The sequence below is a fragment of the Sparus aurata genome, chromosome 2 (genome assembly GCF_900880675.1).
Source record: "Sparus aurata chromosome 2, fSpaAur1.1, whole genome shotgun sequence".
Classification (NCBI taxonomy): domain Eukaryota; kingdom Metazoa; phylum Chordata; class Actinopteri; order Spariformes; family Sparidae; genus Sparus; species Sparus aurata.
In genome coordinates, this window is record NC_044188.1 from 2,268,844 (window position 1) to 2,290,217 (window position 21,374).

General features: G+C 43.4%; 2 protein-coding genes across 4 annotated transcripts; one reads left to right on the top strand and one right to left on the bottom strand.

Moving 5' to 3' along the window:
- The first annotated feature begins 691 nt into the window (after positions 1-691).
- On the top strand, positions 692-12,056 carry shkbp1 (SH3KBP1 binding protein 1). Of its 3 annotated transcripts, none has more exons than XM_030443734.1 (18): positions 692-885; positions 2,756-2,809; positions 3,207-3,252; positions 3,335-3,467; positions 3,558-3,638; positions 3,727-3,897; positions 4,082-4,172; positions 4,423-4,613; positions 4,789-4,904; positions 5,432-5,519; positions 5,723-5,839; positions 7,432-7,602; positions 7,798-7,953; positions 8,110-8,206; positions 8,305-8,489; positions 8,596-8,698; positions 8,791-10,054; positions 10,100-12,056. In XM_030443734.1, the coding sequence occupies exons 1-17, from the start codon at positions 827-829 to the stop codon at positions 9,569-9,571; spliced, it is 2,640 nt and encodes an 879-aa protein (XP_030299594.1). In that variant the 5' UTR covers positions 692-826; the 3' UTR covers positions 9,572-10,054; positions 10,100-12,056. The 3 variants fall into 3 exon arrangements, with proteins under 3 accessions (XP_030299594.1, XP_030299577.1, XP_030299587.1); XM_030443717.1 differs by having other exon boundaries at positions 8,791-10,009; positions 10,055-12,056; XM_030443727.1 differs by having other exon boundaries at positions 8,791-10,009.
- Positions 12,050-21,289, bottom strand: esrrd (estrogen-related receptor delta). Its single transcript, XM_030443781.1, has 9 exons — positions 20,903-21,289; positions 18,156-18,577; positions 16,828-17,158; positions 16,486-16,639; positions 15,848-15,964; positions 15,592-15,696; positions 15,356-15,517; positions 14,989-15,261; positions 12,050-12,794 (listed from the first exon to the last, which is right to left on the bottom strand). The coding sequence occupies exons 2-9, from the start codon at positions 18,209-18,211 to the stop codon at positions 12,556-12,558; spliced, it is 1,437 nt and encodes a 478-aa protein (XP_030299641.1). The 5' UTR covers positions 18,212-18,577; positions 20,903-21,289; the 3' UTR covers positions 12,050-12,555.
- Between the last annotated feature and the right edge of the window lie 85 nt (positions 21,290-21,374).

A 21,374-nucleotide genomic window follows, 5' to 3' on the forward strand; every position in this document is an offset into this window, starting at 1 on the left:
TCTGATTACTTTAGTTACAAGTTACTTTGAGAGTTACATGCTGCATCAGAGCCAAAGCACTTTTTAAATTATCAAAAAACATCAACAATCAACAATCAGTCGAGCCACATGTACTCGTTTTTATATTTAAGTTAATTTATTGCCATAAAAAAATCTTCTGATCCTTAAATACATTTAATATCAGACACTTTAAGTCATATTTTAAAAGTTTGATTACAGTTTTTCCTCTAAATATTTTTACATGCATTCATGTATTTTGTATTTCCTGTAATTTGATCTTTTCAATATGAATTTATGGGTTTTAAACAATGTAAAAAAAAAGTAAGTATATAGAAGAAACTTGAAATAAACATATACATTTACTAAATAAATCAACACATATGTGATCAAATAAACACAATACATTCTGTAATAAATAAAAACGTAAATCAATCATTTTGAAAAAAAAAAATAAGCCTCTATTTATTGTCGTTATTCATTAATTTATCAATTAATGTATTAATTAATTTGTGGCCTGAATTGTATTGACTCAGTGAAATAAATATCTACCTTCGTAATGTTTATAAAATACCGTTTATGTTTGATTAGATTAGATTAGCTGTAACTAGCAGTCCTGTTCCAGTCCGACCCGCTCCGTGTTTTCCTTCTCTCAGGTCCAGTGAGGGATCCTCTCCGGGTTTTACCTCCCACCGTCCGCCTCACGGGCTCGACAGGAAGTTGACTTGAAAACAAGAACGGAAACTGAGTTCATCCTAAAAAATGGATTAAAATGTAAAAGTTCTGATAGTTCTGAAGGTGCGGACTGTTTGGGCAGCTAACTGTTGAGATGATGTCTAGTTCGGCGCGGAGCGGAGACATCATCCACCTGAACGTCGGCGGGAAGAGGTGAGAGAGTGTCGGCTAACAGCGGCTAACAGCGGCTAGCTACCGGGGACACCGCTGATAAAGGGGCGTTCATTAGCCTCCCTGTGCCTGCAGGCTATCAGTGTTTTAATGAGTTACAACTCAGAGGACAACACGAGACTTTAACTACATGTTTGTCTGTCATTATTAAACCGTTAACCAGTCGAACAAAGTCGACTTCAGCTCATTTAAACCAAAATCTGTGAAGTGAAGCTAACACGATGAGAGGATGAAGCGAAGCCGAGGAAAGTTTGCTTTGTGTCCGACAATGGAAGCAGGGTAGCTATAGCGTATGGCTCGGTAGTTTTATCCTATAAGTTATGAAACACTCACATTCACTTAAACTGAATATGTTTGGATATATTATTGGAATGTATAAAGTGTTTTATTCGCCGGTAAAGTTCACAGCAAGGTGCAGCAGAAGTACTCTGTCCGATAATGGAACTCTGTAGCATTAAGCTAGCTGTTAGCTGGGTCAACATCACACAGACCAGATTTATTTACCTTTTAGGAAAAATCTGTATTTTGGTTTATTTGTCCAAGATTACAGAATTTTGTGGACAGGAAGGTTCCGAACATTTGTCAACTGTAAGAATATGTTTGAACTTAAACTGTCAGATACAAATAAAGAAGTGAAAACAAGTTAGATGAGCTGTAGTGGAGTGAAGTTAAATAGTGTACTGTAGTTCCGTTCTGCCTCACTGTTCGTAAAATAATCAATACATGGATCAAAATTAAATGAATCTTCATCATTTGGTCGTTCGTGTTGAACATTTTCTTGTTTCAGCTTCTCAGATGTGAAGATTTGCTGCTTTTCTTTGTTATTTATAAAAGTCAATAAACGGGAAACATTATAAATATATCAGATATATTATTATCCTGGTACTGGAACATTTATATTATCGGCTATTTATTGATATAGATGAAAATCTAAACGATAAACGGATCCATATCGAAGCTTAAAGGCTTTCGTTGACATCACAAGCACGACTTTTAACTGTGTGAAGAAGACGTTTACAAGTTTTAACAATAAATCTGATCAGAACTCTGGATTATTAACTCATCCATCCTCAGGTGTGCAGAAACTACAGGGTAGGAACTGCTTTTTTAATAAATTATCATGTGAAATTATCAGTTATTTTATTTGTGTTTGCAACGAGAAGCTGATAATTATTGAATATCGGTATTGTCTGAAAGAAAAACCCAAATCTTGCATCTCTAATAGAAGAAGAGTGTTTTTATTTTTTTAGGTTCAGGAAAATTGTCACAACCGTTTTTATCAGAACATCTTCGACACCAAACAAACTTATTAATCATGAAGGTAATTATTAGTGGCAGCCTGAGTTACTCAGTTACTTTCCACTACTGTAACTGACATACTGCTGATTAAAACAGTTACACACACAGTCATAAGACTTAACGAGGTGATTCATTACATTCAGGAATGAATCTGTTATATTATGTGAGCAGTATTTTACATGATGATAGTAGAAGCTGTTATAACGTCTTTTTTTTTTAAGTTAATAAAATCAGCTGGACTGATAGAAATCATCTTATTGTAGATGAATCAGGACATTAACACTTCTGACAAGTGTGTTAGAGGTTGTTACAGAGTTTGTCCAGCAGGGGGCGCCAACATGATGTCTGTACACTGAAGGTAAAGAAGGAGGAAGAAGAGTGTTTGAGCAGATGTGAGATGTGACGTAACAAAACTAACCTCATCTCTGAAACATCCACAACAAAGTCTGTAAAAAAGATCCGAACTGAAACATGTTTATTGAGATTAATAGAAGAAGAAGAAGAAGAAGATGAAGAAGAAGAGTTAATGTATTTAATGTTTGTCTGTTTCCAGGTTCAGCACCTCCAGACAAACCCTGACGTGGGTCCCCGACTCCTTCTTCTCCAGGTCAGTCACACACACACACACAGTTTACTCTTTCAACTTGTCAACATCATCTTTGGTTTCATTGACACATTCACTCTTCTCAGCTAAAATCTGTTAATATAATCTTTGTACCTAATACTTGAACCCTAAAACATGTCCAGCACCAGACTCCATTCAAAACATCAGCAATTTAATGTTGCTTCAACTTGAGTAAGAAAACTGTTGACACAAAACCTGCTCGCTTCATTTGTGTTGTGCCAAATTAAAAAGTGTCCCTCAGCAGTTTGTTGTAAAGAAGGAGTTTGGTGAGAACATGAAACCTGCTGCTGTGGTTCTGTGTCTCTGTGGTTCTGTCTCCCTGTGGTTCTGTGGTTCTGTGACGTCTCGTTCACTAACAGCTGGTTGTTTCTGTCTTCAGTCTTCTGAGCGGTCGGATCTCGACTCTGAAGGATGAAACTGGAGCTGTGAGTTTACACACCTGGATTAACGTTCACCTCTGTTCTCACTCTGTGGTACTGACTGCATGTCCCTCCTCTCTCACCGTAGATCTTCATCGACAGGGACCCGTCTCTGTTCGCCACCATCCTCAACTTCCTGCGCACCAAAGAGCTCCACCCCCGCTCCATCAACGTGCACATGCTCATGCATGAGGCCGAGTTCTACGGCATCACGCCGCTCGGTATGAAGACGCGCCGAGGCAGCAGAACCGTTTATATTTAACAACATCAGCCTGTTGAATGAACCTTCATGCCGTGTGTTTCCTCAACAGTGCGTAAGCTGCAGCTGTGTGACGAGCTGGACCGGTCCTCCTGTGGAAACGTTCTGTTCAACGGCTACCTGCCTCCACCAGGTACACCTGAGCAGGAGGAGGAGGAGGAGCTTCTCTCTCTAACCCGTGAGTGTTTCACGTCTAACACTTCCTGTCTGTGTCGTCCCAGTGTACCCGGCGAAGCGTCGGAACCGACACAGCGTGGCCGGGTCACAGTTCATGGCGGGCCGAGTCGTTCCTATAGAGAGAGCGCCGGTCCGACGCAGCAACACGATGCCACCCAACCTGGGGAACTCTGGGATACTCAGCAGAACCATCGCTGAGGACAGGACGCCCGCAGGTACACAAACATGATGATAACAACTACATTTAAAGTGTTTCATAGAGTTTTCTAATGTGTGTGTGTGTGTGTGTGTGTGTGTGTGTGTGTGTGTGTGTGTGTGTGTGGGTGTGTGTGTGTGTGTGTGTGTGTGTGTGTGTGTGGGTGTGTGTGTGTGTGTGTGTGTGTGTGTGTGTGTGTGCAGGTCAGTCAATAGATCCCGGCCTGGTTCGGATCATCTGCGGTCATCACAACTGGATCGCCGTCGCCTACGCACAGTTTGTCGTCTGCTACAGGTGAGCGTCTCATCAGCTCGTTAACTCGTCATCGTCAGGAACGTTTAGAAGAGTTCACAGGATTAAACACAGTTTTTATATATTTAATACTGATCGTGGTTTTATTATTTACAGTTTTAGTCCTGTGAGATTTTAAAACGTTCCAATAGAATCTGGTACAGGAATTTCCCAAAGTAAAGATTTGTTTTTTTCTTTAATCATCAAAAATAAAAATAGAAAACATGAAACTTTGTCTCCGTCCGTCCGTCAGGGTGAAGGAGTCGACCGGGTGGCAGCAGGTCTTCACGTCTCCTCGTCTGGATTGGGTGATCGACAGAGTCGCGCTCAACGCCAAGGTGATGGCGGGCTCGCTGGGAGACAACGACAAGATGGTGGCGGTCGCCTCGGGGACGGAGATCATCCTGTGGGCCATCTGCCCCGACGGCAACGGAAACGAGATTGGTGAGTTTTTCTCCCTCAGTGATCAGAAGCTGTGTGACTGAAGATGTTCATGTTAAAAAGTCTTGTTAGACGTCGTCACAGGCGACTTCAGACTTCAGATGAGATGTAACTGTGACGTCTTTGACTTTTGATGGTAAAAGATCTTTCTGTCTCACGTCGTCTCTCTCTCCTGCAGGCGTCTTCAGTCTGAACGTACCTGTGGAGGCTCTCTTCTTCGTTGGTAACCAGCTGATCGCCACCAGCCACACCGGGAAGGTCGGGGTTTGGAACGCCGTCACGAAACACTGGCAGGTGAGTTCATCGATGCATCCAAAACCTCTCAGTCGACCTTCTCCTCTCGGCTCGTTCCTTAATGTCACATGAATGACGGAGCAGGTTTCTGGTGTCAGTAAATCTGCTGACGTGCAGCAGCTCAGTCATCGGATCTCTCTGCTACAACTGACCCGGTTCTGCTGGTTTGTCCTACTTTTACTGATCCTGGTGTCTGAGCGAGGAAGGATGCTGAAACTAACCACGTCATCAATACAGACAATTACAGTTCATCCAATATTTGTCTACTAAACTTTATATTCTATAAAATGTCAACAAAATGTGATCAGAATCAATCAGATTCTTTCTTTTCTTTTCTTTTTCACTTCATTTACTGTCAGAAATGACAAACTCATGAGAACCTGCAACACAGGAGCCAGTCAGTGTTGTCACTTGTGATTAATTTTCTATTGATTATGTGACTAAACGTTGCAGCTCTTTAAAGGACCGACACGAGAACGTCTTCCAGTCTTTATTGTGATTTAAACAGTTTGATCTTCTCTCTGCAGAATCAGGACGTTGTTCCCATCAGCAGCTACGACACCGCCGGCTCCTTCCTCATCCTGGGCTGCAACAACGGATCCATCTATTATATAGGTGAGACACAGGTCACCTGGACCACACACACACACACACACACACACACACACACACACACACACACACACACACACAGCTCTCGACTCTGTCAGCTTTAGTGTTTACTGATGATTAGCTAGCGTTAGCATGCTAACATGACAATAACAAAGTAAACATATTACCTGCTACCCACCTGACCTGTTGTTGTGTTTGTTCGTCAGACGTGCAGAAGTTTCCTCTGAGGATGAAGGACAACGACCTGCTGGTGACGGAGCTCTACAGAGACCCGACTGAAGACGCCATCACTGCCCTCAGCGTCTACCTCACCCCCAAAACCAGTACGACTGTTTACATCCTGTTTATAACTACTAATATTAATCTACAGTTCTGCATGGACTGTTGTCACAGTATCAAAGGTTGGCAGCTGCATGTTTATTTCTTCAGTTCTGGACAATCAGCTGCTCACATGTTTGTGGAGCTGCGAGGTGTCGAGCGGAGATTCAGTATCAGAACTTCTGAGTCGGATCCAAATCTGAGAACTGGTGAAAACAGGTTTTTTGTAAAACCTTTTTTCTGAGCAGCATTTTTCAACAAAAAATGATTTTTTTTTAGAAAAACAAAACAAAAAATCTGAATCTTTCACCAAAAAACATTTTCATGAGAATTTTTCACAAAAAAAGAGAGAAAATCAGATTCAAAATCAAATTCTGGAAATTCTTTTAAACAAAAACTTATTTGTTTAATGTTTCACAATGTAAACTTTTCTAGAGAATTTACACAAAAAATCTGAAGAAACTTTTCACTAAGAGACGTCCTAGGTGAATTTTCTACTCTAAAAATGTTGAATTTAATTTAAAAATTAAGGAAACATACATTTGTAGGTACATTTTTCACAAAAAAAATAAATAAAATCTGGAGAATTTTCCCCCAAAACACTTTTTAGTTGAATATTTCATAACATTTTTCACAAAATGTATTTTTCATATGCAACAAACTTTTCAGGTGAATTTAATGAATATTTCAGACAAGAAACATGAGACACGAGAAACTTTTCAGAGAATTTTTCACCCCCCAAAAAAGAAAAGTAAATCAGGAGAATATTTTTACCCAAAACGTAAGACATGTCTTTTTTGAAAAACAAAGAAAAATAATAAATATTGAATTTAATGTAAAAAAAAAAATGAAGGGGAAAAATATCTTTTGCAGTTAAATCTTTCACAAAAAAGAAGAAAAATCTGGAGAATATTTTTACCCAAAAACTTTTTAGGGGCATTTTTTACCATAAAAATCATTTTTAGGTAAAAAAAATACTGAAAATAAGGAAAAAAAAACTTAACAGGAAATTTTCACCAAAAACACTCTTTTTCATACAATTTTCAGACAAAATAATATTCAGGAAAATAATTTTATCCAAACACTTCTCGGAGGATTTTTTCACCTGAACAGTTTTTAGGTGAATTTTATGAAGATTTCAGGTATTTTTCACCATCAAATTTACTGAATTGTTTCACAAAAATGAAAAAAAATTTTTGGGTGATTTCTTTCTCTCTTTTTTTTCACATAAATGTTCAGATGAATTTTTTGCACGATAAAAAAAATGATTTTTACAAAAAACTTTTTGGTGAATTTTGAAAACGAAACTTTTCAGAGGAATTATCCAACGTGTTTACATTTTACGTCAGTACATTTTTCTTCAAAATGATTTCTGGTAAATTCCTCTCAAATAAACAAATGTTAAACTTTAGAGACATTTTGATTCATGTGAAAAAACATTTTGGGAGAATTTATCAGAATTTATTTCACAACAGAAATCAGTCGTCAACAGGAGAGGAAACGAACACATGCAGACAAACGTGTTTCTGTCATGAATCTGCATCAACAAAGTGAATCATGAAGCTCACAGTGTTTAACCTGAGACTCCTGTGATCAGGTGACAGCGGGAACTGGATCGAGATCGCGTACGGGACCAGTTCTGGGACGGTCCGGGTCATCGTCCAGCATCCGGAGACGGTCGGCTCGGGGCCGCAGCTCTTCCAGACCTTCTCCGTCCACCGCAGCCCCGTCACCAAGATCATGCTGTCAGAGAAACACCTGATCTCAGGTACGGCGATGACCTCATGATGTCACCACGCTGACCTCATGATGTCACCACGCTGACCTCATGATGTCACCACGCCGACCTCATGATGTCACCACGGCGACCTCATGATGTCACCACGCCGACCTCATGATGTCACATGTTCCTCAGTCAGTCCTGTAAGTGCGTCTCTGACCTTGTGTGTCTGTTGTGTGTCAGTTTGTGCCGACAACAACCACGTGAGGACGTGGACGGTGACCCGCTTCAGAGGGATGATCTCCACCCAGCCGGGCTCCACGCCGCTCACCTCCTTCAAGATCCTCAGCCTGGACGACGTGGACGGACACGGCGGCTGCAGCGCCGGGACGGAGATCGGTGAGGACTCTTTTGATTGGTTCATTGATGAGGTCAGACTACTGCTCTCTGATTCTGTGACTCCATGTTCACTAGAGGAAGTGTTGTTAGGATGATGTCACAGGGGTCAAAGGTCACCGGGTCAGAGGTCGCATGCTGACTGTTTGTTGTGTTCAGGTCCGTACGGAGAGCGAGACGACCAGCAGGTGTTCATCCAGAGAGTCGTCCCGGACACAGATAAACTCTACGTCAGGCTGTCGTCCAATGGGAAGAGGTGAGACATGGAGAGAGGCGGGCTTCATGTGGACCGGGTCACTGACTGAGTCCAGTCCGATGTAGAGATCAATATTTAACTCTGTGTGTGTGTGTCAGGGTGTGTGAGGTGCGCTCAGTGGACGGTACCTCCATCACGTCCTTCACGGTCCACGAGTGCGAGGGCTCGAGTCGGATCGGCTCGCGGGCTCGCCGCTACCTGTTCAGCGGCCACAGCAACGGCAGCATCCAGATGTGGGACCTGACCACGGCCATGGACATCGCCGGGAAGGTGGACATCCGAGGTCAGAACCTTCAGAACACACACAACTTTATTGTTCACTGACGGCACCGATGAATGTTGTGTGATTGGTCGGTGAGTGATGTGCGCTCTGATTGGTTGTCTCGCAGCACTGGGCGGGCCGACGGAGGAGGAGCTGCTGGAGCTGCTGGACCAGTGTGACCTGGCTCTGACCAGAACCCCTGACAGCACGCCACGGGCCTCCACCTGCAGGTACACACACACACACACACACACACACACACACACACACACACACACTGCTGTCGTTGTTGACCTTTGACCTTGACTTCCTGTCCCTGCAGCCTCCACTCTCAGTTCAGTGACGGCTTCAGGACGGAGCGTCTCCACTCGGCAGGAGGAGGACGAGGAGCCGGAGCTTCGGGTTCGTCCGCTTCGCTGTGCGGCAGCCTCCCCCGCCAGGCTCCGCCCCCTGTGCCCCTCACCAAGCCTTTCAGAGACAACGCCCTCTCAGCTGGGCCCATTGCCGGACCGCCGATGTTCGCCATCCCCGCCTACAGCCATGGCTCCGGCTCAAACCAGAGCGCCAGCCCCCGACCACGACATCTGGACCGAGACAGGGAGGGCGGAGCTGTCCGCAGGGGGAGCTTCGTGGAGCGCTGCCAGGAGCTCGCCAAGGGTTCAGAGGCGGTGTCAGGTTCTGGGTTCGTGACCCCGGCAGGGTCAGATGGCGTGAGGCGAAGCTTAGCGGTGTGCAGCGAGTTAGAGGCCCGATTCGGACTCAGGACGCCCACGACCTTCTCTGTGTCGCCTGGTGCTCGCCACTCTCCAGGAACGTCTTCATCGCTGTCGTCTTCGCCGTTATCATCGTCTTCATCACTCCGCAAGGCCACGCCCACCTCTCCAACAAGCCCCGCCCCACCTCCTCCGCCCCCAGCAGTGAGCCCGACCCGGTCTCAGGCGCCCGTCTCACCTCGCCGTAGCGCTGCAGCATCTCCTGCAACGTCTCCTGTGGCGTCTCCTGATGATGTTCCACCGCCGCCCGAGAGCCCGGCGAGTCCAGAGAGCCCCGCCTCCGGCCCGCCCACCAGTCCCAAGCCACACATGAACGAGACCAGCTTCTGACTGGCTGCTCGGACTCTGTAGACGCTGTGATTGGTGGAAAAGAAGTCATCGATCCTGAGATTGATGTTTCCAGCAGGTTTGGACGAATAGAGCTCTGTTGCCGTAGTAACCGCATGCTGATTGGTTGTTTCCTCGCTTTCATTTGAGGAGATCGCGACTTTCTAACGTAAGCCGGGAAAATGAAGCTGAAACAGAAAAACTAAAAGACTGAACATCAAACAGCTCGAAGTCTCGACTGCTGAAGCTGCACCGACCAATTAATCAAGGACTCGTGTGACGAGCTCATCGTCAATATGAACCAATCAGATGGTTCAGACAGAAGTAAACAAAAACAGCTTCTTCAATGACGGTTACATCATCAGCAGAAGCTAGCTGATTAAGCTAAATTAAGCTGCTTTAGCTGGTCTAAAACGCTGTCGCCAAGGCTAACGCTAACAGGTCCAGGTCATGAGCATGCTAACAGCCTGAGGCTGACGCTAACAGGTCCAGGTCATGAGCATGCTAACAGCCTGAGGCTGACGCTAACAGGTCCAGGTCATGAGCATGCTAACGCTAACAGGTCCAGGTCATGAGCATGCTAACATCATACTACAGCATGAAGCTAAGATGCTTCAGGTGTTTCATGTACTACCAGGTCTGTCCTGATGTTTACAGCTGGAATTTACTTTAGCCGAGACCTGTTAGCATGCTAGCATGTAGCCGTCAAGCCCCTGTAGCTTCTAGTTTTGGTTGTTTGGAGGCGAGCAGGTGAACATCGTGTAGCATTAAGCGGATATATATTAAAAACAGCTGAAAGAGAATATCGGAGCGTTAAAGCAGCTTTAACAAAATTGTTTTGTAACGTTTTCAACCAACAAAGAAGAAAGTTTTAGTTTGTTTTGTTTCGTATAAAATGTTTCTAACGACGACCTTTTCTATCTGACGACTGTTTAAAAAAGTTTGTATTGAAACTTTATTTTTCTAATTTGTATGTTCGGTCACACAGCCAGGAACAAACGCACGTCGTCTTCACGGAGCTGAGCCTGAACGCCTCGCTGTCACAGCCAATCAGGTTTCAGCTCCTACAGCTCATTGATCGTCTGATGTGAACCTTCAGTTACACTTTAATTGACTGATTACGAAAAGAACGGCTTCGTTAAAACCCTTAAAACGATTGATTGATATTGACAACATTAATCTTAATAACGACGAGATAAAATAATTGTCATCATGTCGTTTTTCTGACATCACATCATTCTTCCAGGACGTTCAGAGTAAAGTTGTGTAACGCGACGTGTTTCCTGTCTCGTCCGTCACTTCCTGTTTCCTGACCTGGTTTCATCACTGGTGTCTCTGCTGCTGACCAACGTCTGTGTATTTAATGTTTGTGGGTTTATTATTTCTCTCCGTCACGTTTAAAACCTTCAGTTTGTTCCTCGTTAACGTTTCTCCTCCCGGCTGCAGCTAACGATTGTTTCTGTTATTTATTCATTTAAACATTATTTTCTCTATAAAAGACTCAAAATCCAGAACAGCTGGAGAATATTTTTCCTCTTTGGTCGACTGATAATTTAAAACCCAAAGAAACATTATTAAAATTAATAATCAAATTAATATTCTGTGTAAATTAATTGAAGAAAGAATTATTATGAAGTGACATCACGTTGAAACGAGTTCGGTTTGATTCTTAAACTTCTGATGGAGAGTTTCAACCAGACGGTTAATCAATTTGTCGATCAACAGAAGATCATTGAGCAGCTTTAATTATCAGGTTTGGGATTTGAACTTTTCTGTGACAATTAACAAACTAAACTATTAATCAATGAATATAAAACAGATTGATAAAGATGTCAGTCTGCAGACGTGATGATTCTCACTGTTTTATTTACATGATTACTAAAACAAACTGATCAGAGATTCATTGATGTGATTAATTGTTGGTTGCAGCCAGTTTTTCTGTAACAAAATGTTTTTTATTTTCTCTGATGTTTAATTCCACGTTTGTTTCGTCTGTTAGATCCAGTTCTGTAAACTACGGAAGCCCAGAGAGACAAAAAAAGAATTTGTGTTTTTCTAAAAACAATAAAAAAACAATAAATAAAAAATTCTCTCAGGAAAAAAAAACAGGATTTTTTTTCCTGTAAAAATGTTAATGATGTTAAAATAATGTTTTGTTTTTTTTCTCCTCTGAGAAAATAAATTGTGAAAAAACTTTCTCACATTTTATTTTGTTTTGAGAAAAAAAATGTCAACACATGAATATTTTTTGAGAAACATTTATGAACTCTAACGGATCCTGACAAAAAAACAAACATTTCTAACTTTGCCCCTCAGGGCTTCCGTAGACGGCTCATAGTGAATGTACAAAGTGCTGCAGCTGATCTCAGATCAGCTCCGAGGAGGTTTGTAATGTTTCTAGTTAAAGCTGTTTGATACTTCACATCGTTTTTATCAGTGAGTTTCTGAGCAGCTGTGTTAATGACGAATAAAATAACTGACTCGTTAACATTTGTTTTTATTCCAAAAGCATTTAATTAACTCAACAAAGTGAACTAGAGACAAGAAACAAATCTAATCAGCCAATCAATAATCAGCTCTGTCAGAACACATCAAAAATATCTTTGTTTACAAAAATAGATTTAAAATCTAAACCTGCTGTAGATTTGTTCAGTCGATGATGATGGAAGAGTGATCGTCCAATCACAGCGTAGCAACTGTCTCTAGGCGTGGCAGGTCGGTTTGACTCGCTCCAGAATGTCAAACAGGATGAAAAGTGGACGAAGACGATCTTTTCACTTTAGCATCGCTGTGGGAGCTGAGCTGAGTGTAGGCTAATGTTAGCAGCTAATGTTAGCGGCTAACGTTAGCGGCTCCGTCCTGCAGTGACTGCAGCGTTCAACAGTTAGAAAAGAGCAGCAATTTAAAAAATGTTTTTCAGTCTGAGTCTTTCCCTTGCTGCTGATGATGATGAGGATGATGATGATGATGAAGAAGATGAAGAGTCTTCAGGCCTTGGTGTCGAGCATCTCCAGCAGCAGTTTGTGGAGCGGGACGCTGTGCTGGCGGTGCAGCCTCAGGAGAACCCGCACGGCTCGGTCCGCCGTCTGTCGCAGCAGCGGGAGGCTCATCAGCAGCCGGCCCGCCCGGTGCTGCTCTCTGCGGGACGACTCGTACTCCTGCAGGGCCTCGTGGAGCCCGTCCTGGAACCTCTGCACCGAGTCCGGACAGTCCACCGGGTCAGCATCTGAAGAGACGGACAGAGAGGCGACGTCAGGACACTCAGTGGTACAACAGACACTTCCTGAGGTACTCCAGTACAATACTGAGGTAACAGTACTTCACCTGAGGTTTGATAATATTTATATGTCGTCAGATTTACACCCGTCACTGTTTATCTCCATCAGCTGGGATTTTTACTTCAGTCTGTTATTCATTGTTGGTCTGTAAGTTTTATAGCAACTTGCAAAAAGTCAAGTAGCCAACAAGTGTACGAGCTAACATGTAGCTGGCTAAAGCTTAGTAAGCTAACTGTTAAGTTTCCCTGAAAGAAATACGATCACTAACTGAGGTTAACGAGTTAAAGCTGTCATATTAAAGTGTACTGGCTAAAGTTAATTAAGCTAATTACCAACTAATAAATGTACAAGCTAACAGTCTGCTGGCTTCAGTCTCCTAAGCTAATTAGCTCACAGGCTAAAGTTCAAGTTAATTAATTCAGCAAGTACGTTTATTGAGATAACTCACGGAGGCTAACAGCTAACAGCTAACAGCTAACGTTAGAGACAAAGAGACGATGAAACAAAAGGTCAAGGTCAGAGAGTGTGTGTGTGTGTGTGTGTGTCAGACGAGCATCTTCTTCTATTGTGTGGAGTATTGATGTTCAGTTAATGGACACACACACACACACACACACACTCTGTCCTCCAGCAGACAGTTAACAGTTTATAGATCCAGAACCGAGTCCATCAGTACAGCGTATTGATCCGAGGCTCAGACAGTGGGAGCCTGACCAGACCTCAGCCTGACGGACCGACCGGTGTCCCACAATGCACTGCTTCACCAGGAGGCTTTCATACAAAAATGTTATTGATAAACTGCTAACACACTGCACGGTTAGCACGGTTAGCATCAACATCACATCACCCCCCGGAAAAGTAACTTAATTAACTAATCAATACACTCCTGCTTCAGCTCCCAGCCTCTGATCAATAAGTTCAGACACCCCCCCCCCCTCCCCTCCTCCTCCCCCCCCCTCCTCCTCTCCGCTCCTCCTCCTCCTCCTCCTCCTCCCCCCCCTCCTCCTGCTCCTCCTCCTGCTCCTCCTCCTCCTCCTCCTCCTCCTTCTCTGTATCCAGTCTTCTAAATAGTTAAGTATTCTAAATATCACTGGAGTAAAAGTCGTTCATGTGAATTGATCGATTATCAGATCTGATCATCAAAATAAATGAATTTTAAAATGTTCCGATGCAGCATGTAATCTGTAATGTAACTAGTAACTAAAGTAATCAAATAAAGGTAATGGAGTCAAAGTAACAGTAAATACTCAAGTCAAGTACAAATACCTCAGAACTGTACTCAAGGGCAGTATTTGAGTAAATGTACTTAGTTACATTCATCAGTGTGAATGATTCAACCTCATGTAGTCAAAGTATCTGAAAGTAACTAACACTAGTGAAGTAACTAACAGTAGTAAAGTAACTAACAGTAGTAAAGTAACTAATAGTAGTAAAGTAACTAATAGTAGTGGAGTAACTAACAGTAGAGGAGTAACTAATAGTAGTAGAGTAACTAACAGTCATGAAGTAACTAATAGTAGAGGAGTAACTAACAGTAGTGAAGTAACTAATAGTAGTAAAGTAACTAACAGTAGTAAAGTAACTAATAGTAGTAAAGTAACTAATAGTAGTAAAGTAACTAATAGTAGTCGAGCAACTAACAGTAGTGGAGTAACTTACAGTAGTGAAGTAACTAACAGTAGTAAAGTAACTAACAGTAGTGGAGTAACTAACAGTAGTGAAGTAACTAACAGTAGTCGAGTAACTAACAGTAGTCGAGTAACTAACAGTAGTGAAGTAACTAACAGTAGTAAAGTAACTAATAGTAGTGGAGTAACTAATAGTAGTGGAGTAACTAACAGTAGTGAAGTAACTAACAGTAGTAGAGTAACTAACAGTCGTGAAGTAACTAATAGTAGTGAAGTAACTAACAGTCGTGAAGTAACTAACAGTCGTGAAGTAACTAATAGTAGTGGAGTAACTAACAGTAGTAGAGTAACTAACAGTAGTAGAGTAACTAACAGTAGTGAAGTAACTAACAGTAGTAGAGTAACTAACAGTAGTGGAGTAACTAATAGTAGTAGAGTAACTAACAGTAGTGGAGTAACTAACAGTAGTAGAGTAACTAACAGTAGTGTAGTAACTAACAGTACGGAGGTGTACCTGAGTTGGCGAGCGCCATGGCCTTCAGTGTCACCGCCTCCTCGGCGCTCAGGTTCATCACCTGGTATTTGGCCGTCAGGTGACGCAGCGCCTCGTACAGGTCGGCCAATCCCGCGGCTCGACACTGACCCTCGTTCAGACGCAGGTTTCCGGCAAACACGAGCTCCTCCCCTGCCGCGCCCTGCGACCGCCAGGCCACGCCCACCAGCAGCGCCTCCATCCAGCCGCTCTGCAGCAACGACATCTGGTCAACCAGTGACAGCGCGGAGAAGCCTGAGGGGGCGGGGCAGAGCAGGTGTCACTCAGGTGAGTGTCGGTGAATGTGAGGGAACAATAAATATGCCGACTCAGGATGTTTGGGTCGTACCTGGGATCTGTTTGGCCCAGCCAATCAGAACCAGCAGCTCCCGGTTCAGGAGGTCACAGAGGGTCAGCAGGGTCCGCAGGCTGCCGTCATTGGTCGACTCGTCATGATTGGCGGCCAGAGGGGCGGGCTCAGTGAGCAGCAGGTGAGAGATCATCTTGTTTCCTGAAGGACAGAAGACGGGTCAGTAAACAGAACCACGAAGGTCCATGATGACGAGGAGACGGGTCAGAACTCACTGCTGACAGGATGAAGGTACGACGCTCTGCAGTAAGAACTCAGCCCGGACTCGACCCGACGCTTGTACTTCTGCCGGCCTCCTCTGACCCGGTCCATACGGACACCTGAGAGACGGACACACAGCAGGGTCAGACTGTTTCCTCCTCCCTTCCTTCCATTCCCTCCCTCCCTCCCTCCTCCTAGACTTGGTCACTTCAGAGGTTCAACAACACTGCAAAGGCTCATGGGTAGATGGCGTGGCGTGGCGGTACGTACCCTCCCTCATCATGCCGGCCTGCAGACACTTCCTGAAGCGACAGGCCTGACAGGCTTTCCTCCTCCGCTTGGTGATCTCACACTCGTTCATCACCGGGCAGCTGTACTCGATGTTGCCTAGGTAACCACAGACAGGAAGTGAGGCAGTGACATCACAGCCTCCATCATGACATCACAGCCTCCATCATGACATCACAGCCTCCATCATGACACACGTTACTTAAAATATACTAAAAGTCAAAGTACTCATACAGGAAGTCCCCTTTCAGAATAAAATTGTATTATTGTTTGTTTTTTTGTCACTTCATTTTTATTATTACATTATGTTCTACGATCAGTTTAATCACATCATCTTTAACTTTATTATATTTATTAAGTCTGAATCAGAGTAAAGTTATAAAATAATGAAACTTTAATGATTTAATTAGTTGAGCTGTTGCCATCTTGTGTCTTCTCACACAGATCTATAGATTCTGTCTGCTGATCTGTTCAGACCCGACTAATCAATCGCTGCTGTTTCTCTGCTGTAATCCTGCAGCTTCACACACTAATCGATGCAGCGACCGTATTGATCGGCCCTGCCTATTCATTTACTTATTGATTAGCACACACACACACACACACGCAGCTGCTCTCACCCTGTATGGTCCTCTTGAAGAACGCCTTGCAGGCCTCGCAGGACGCCACGCCGTAGTGATACCCGGACGCAAAGTCTCCGCACACCAGACAGAGCCGCTTGGGCCCGACGGCGCCCAGCGGGGTCAGGTAGTCGCCCCGCAGGATGGAGTCCACCTGCAGAGACGGGACACGGCGAGGTCTGTGATGATGTCATTCATTTTAACCTGTGTGGATCTTTCACCTGAACTTAAACGAAGCTGAACGAAAACACTGATCAACATTCTGCAGATCAAACAACTGATCGATCAATCGAGAGTGTGTGTGCTTGTTCGTGGTGACAGTTCACGTGTGTCAGAACTCACCTGTGCAGAGAACGAACCCGTCTGCGACATGGAGAAACGCACCGAGGCCTCCGACACCACGGCGCCGCCTCCGACGCTTCCTCCGCTGGAACTGGAGCCCGTCGGGGACTCGGGGTCCGGTGCTCCACAGAGGAGGCTGTACGAGGAGGAGGAGGAGGAGGAGGAGGAGGCCGGGCTGGGGAGGAGGAAGGCCGGGTGTGAAGGGCTGAGAGCAGGCGTGGTGTCCAGGGGGAAGGAGGGGCTGAGGGGGGAGGAGTGGAAGGAGGCTGGAGACGGAGCTCCATCAGCAGGAGAGGAGGAGGAGGAAGAGGAGGAAGAGGAGTCCAGCAGGCTGAGGAGGAAGAAGAGTGTGAGATCAAACAGCTGAAGGTCACCAATCAGCAGCACCGACAGTGATTTTCAGAATAAAAGCCTGAGTGTTCCTTTAACAGTGTCAGAACATCCTGAAATCATCTGATCTTTGTTCTGCTGAGTGTTGAGTTAACGAGGCTGACGCACACAGAGGCAATTAAATATGTTTTAATCAGGTATTTCATCACAAAATTATTTAAAAACTTGTTTCACATTTAGTGCATCAGCCTCGTCACACTCGTTTATTAACTCGACTATTAATAAGTTATAAACACACATTATTTAAATCATAATGACTTTATTTTATCTGTTTTCATAAACAGCTGTTTGTGTTTCCTTAATCAGGAATCATGTTAATTTGATCTGAAACCTTTTTCTCATTTCAGAATTTAGAGTTTTATTTTTGATATTTTGTTAAACGAGTTTGTAACTAAATACTTTATAACGATCGTGTCAGCTGATCAATAACGAGACTCTTTAGTGAAGAAATGCAACAATGTGTGTTGAAGTTTTTTAAAATTTCTTTTTTTTTCTTTATTCCAACTTTCTGTTTGTTTGTTTTTTGTTCCAGCAACATTAAAAGTTCTATTTGATGTCAAACTCTAAAATATTTACTTTTATTAAAAAACTAATGACATGATGTCATCTCTCTCTCTGCTGCTGTCACAGAAATCACACTTAACTAATTATAACTTAATGAAAGTGTCTGAAGACGAGCAGCTGAATGAAACAGAAGAAGAAGAAACACAAGAAGAAGAAGCGACAGAAGAAGAAACAGAAGAAGAGACAGAAGAAGAAGAAACAGAAGAGGAAGAAGAATAGAAAAAGAAGAAGAAACAGAAGAAGAAGAAACAGAAGAAGAAGAAGAAACAGAAGAAGAAGAAGAAACAGGATAAGAAGACACAGCAGAGGAAGAAGAGACAGAAGAATTAACAGCAGAAGAAGAAGAGACGGAGTGTTGTGTGTTGGCGTCTCACCGCTCTGGGCTGATGAATCTGTAGTCGTCCGTCAGACAGAAGTCCTTCAGCTCCATCCTGAACCGGATCCGCTTCAACAACCTGGACTTCAGAACTGCAGCTGCTCCACAATCTGACAAATCCACCAGAGAAGAAGAGCAGCAGTCCTCTGCGGTGCGTTCAGGTGACAGTCGGTAAAAACAGGTTTTAGGGTCCGATGAGAAAGTGGTGAAAAAAGTTTCTGACCTGCGATCGATGGACTCGGACAGACATGAAGCTCGGAGGCGTCGCTCTGTTATTTATCTGTGATCACACAGGAGGGGAGGGAGGGGGCGTGGCCAGGAGCACCAGCCAATCAGGGTGCAGCATCAGAGGACTGACTTCTTCTATCATCCCTATTGATTTGGACAGTGACAGATGTAGGCCACGACCGCCTGGAGCTCCTGAGGAGGAGGAGGAGGAGGAGGAGGAGGAGGAAGAGGAGGAGGAGGAAGAGGAGGAGGAAGAGGAGGAGGAAGAGGAAGAAGAGGAGGAGGAGGAGGAGGAGGAGGAAGATGACTTCATATCCAAAACAAACTGAATATAATAAAAAATAAAATGTTGGTTTTCTACTTTTGCTGAAATCTTTTCCTGAAGCAGCAGAAAGTTTTCACACATCAGGACACGATCAAGATAAATCACGACGAAGATGTTTAGTTTACTGTCATTAATTATCTGATCGATTAATCAACTAATCATCTGTCGTTCTCATTTTTCTGTCTTGTTGATGAAATGAACAGACTCACACAAATTAAAGCTGCAACAAAACAAGTCAATAAATCAATAAGTCTGCCGACAGCGACTGTTGTTGATGTTTATAATCAATCAGCTAATTGCAAAGCCCCGCCCCCAACCAGAGCTCATCCAATCAGAAGTTACCGTGAACAATTAAACAGTTACGGGTGAAACTAGCTGCAGCGCCAGCAACTGAAATATAATAATATATTATATATTAATCACTTGATTAAAGTTTCAGACTGGGAGAATTAATGCTTGACAGTTTTGTTTAGATGTAAAAATGTTTTTACACAAATTAAAACTAAATTATCGCTTGAAACAATTAAAACTTTTTTAACAGCTGCTTGATGAAACAGTTGTTTCTTAAAATGTGACGTCACAGATTTATTCAGTTATACTCTGTTATTATTATGTAAACACAGAAATAAATCTGTTTATTTACAGTAAATCTACTGTCAAAGTGTTTAAACATGTTTCATAAACAACATTCAAACATTTAGTTTTAAATGAATTTATAATCCAGCAGCTTCGTTAGAGTCGATACGTAAACACAAGACGGTGTCGTCAGCGTAGAAACGAACACGTGAAACAAGTTCTGGTTGTGTTCTGAACGGAGAGAGAGAGACAGGTGAGGATTAACACTCACCTGATGACCGGCCAGAGAGAGTGAGGACGCTGAGGAAGCACTTTCTCACACACACACACACACGCACACACACACACACACGCACACACACACACACACACACACACACACACACACACACACACTCTGACCTAATCTTAACCTCAGACACTCAGATCTCAGATCAGTCTCACCTACATATGAGTTTCATAAGAGCTACATAACCAAACCGGTCTGTCTGTACATTCAGTCTTACAGATCGGCGTCGGGTCAGAACCACCTGAAACAGAAGAACTGGTCCGATCTGACTGAAGTTCAAACACAAAGTTTAGAGTAAATTATTATAATCTCAGCAGGTTAAATGTTTATTATTATTTGATTGTTTCACTTCGTCCAGAACAAAAAGATTCTTTCTGGGTTTGTTGGCTTCAGAAACACACTGGTACCAGAACAGAACCTGCTGGTGGTTTAAACAACTGGTTCTGCTGGAGATCCAATCCAGACCAGAAACAAATCAATTAATACATTTTTTCCAAATGAAGTTCAAAGTCAGTTATTAATTTTATTTGATCTTCTTTCAGCGTCTGAGCTGCTGTAACGATCGATTCTCTCAGCGATCAATAAACTCCTCCTTCTTCTTCTTCTTCTGTTTTACTTCCAGCTGATTGAACGATTGATTCTGATGGGTTCCTGTGTGTTCTTCAGAAATACTTCTGATCCGATCAGTTTATTTAGAGTCCGTGCCAACAGCTGTGTTGGAATACACACGGCCAGAGAATCTTTAATCAATCATCATATTGATCCAGAACCAGAGTCTGAGTATTGATCAGATGATTCTTTGGGTCACAGACGGGTTTAACTTGAGTTCTGAAACATCAGAATGAGCTCGAGACTGAATTCTCTTTTTCCTCAACTTTAATCAAAAATAGTGTCAATTTGTTGCACTGATGCTGTTATTGATCATCTTCATCATCATCATCATGTTCTGTTGTGAGGCTTCTCTCTCCATCTCTCAGTCAGATTTAACAACGTGGTTCTGGATCGAGGATCGAAGATTTGACCCGGTTTCTCTGACAACTGTCAGATTATCATTAATTAGTTTGAAATGTATCATGAATTAACTTTGATGCAATAATTATCATTTTATCCAGTGAAGTTTGTTTCTTTCTTCTTCATGAAGTAAAGTTCTGTCACTCGTCTCTGAGCGGGTTCTGACAGCAGTGAGCGGGCAGCTGATTGGGTCGGTGCCGGTTTAACGACGTGTTCTCAGAAGTGATCCTGGAGTTCAGCCAGCAGAACGATCCTCAGATAAACACTGTAAATCCCTCCGAGAGCCGCCCGGCGTTCACACAGCTGACCCACTCACCTGGATCAGATCTGGGTCAGCGCCGCTCTGAGTCAGCTCACAGCGCCTCCACCTGCAGCGAGTCCAGGTGCGTCTGTGGAGACCTCAGCGGATCAGCTGCAGACTTCAGAACCTCGAACACAGAGAGGAAAATAAATTAACTCAGATTCATCAACATCAGCTCGTCTGAGTTTGAAGCAGCGCAGAATAAAAGTGAAAAGTTTAAATATGTTAAACTTGAACGTCACCTGCAGCTTCAGGTGACGTCGCGTCACGCTGCTGCTCATCGTCTCCAGAAGCTTCTTCGTCGTCACTGTTAGCGAACGTTAGCAACGAGCACGCTAATGCTACTGAACACAACCTGATCTGAGACCAGATTTATCAACATGAAGTCTGAACGTGTGTTTAGGGTCTCTGGGCTTTTGCAGACTCAGGACCAACACTGGACCAGCTGACTGGACCCTCGGGTTCTGACAGCACAGGAATGTAACGA

What these genes read in the sequence shown, in the direction of transcription:
- shkbp1 (XM_030443734.1), top strand. Translation starts at nt 827, where the DNA reads ATGATGTCTAGTTCGGCGCGGAGCGGAGACATCATCCACCTGAACGTC. An exon ending in CGGCTACCTGCCTCCACCAG is followed by an intron (nt 3,639 to 3,726) that starts GTACACCTGAGC and finishes GTGTCGTCCCAG; the next exon opens with TGTACCCGGCGAAGCGTCGG. An exon ending in CGGATCCATCTATTATATAG is followed by an intron (nt 5,520 to 5,722) that starts GTGAGACACAGG and finishes TTTGTTCGTCAG; the next exon opens with ACGTGCAGAAGTTTCCTCTG.
- esrrd (XM_030443781.1), bottom strand. Translation starts at nt 18,211, where the DNA reads ATGGAGCTGAAGGACTTCTGTCTGACGGACGACTACAGATTCATCAGC. An exon ending in CGGGTTCGTTCTCTGCACAG is followed by an intron (nt 16,640 to 16,827) that starts GTGAGTTCTGAC and finishes CCGTCTCTGCAG; the next exon opens with GTGGACTCCATCCTGCGGGG. An exon ending in CATGGCGCTCGCCAACTCAG is followed by an intron (nt 12,795 to 14,988) that starts GTACACCTCCGT and finishes CCGTCTCTTCAG; the next exon opens with ATGCTGACCCGGTGGACTGT.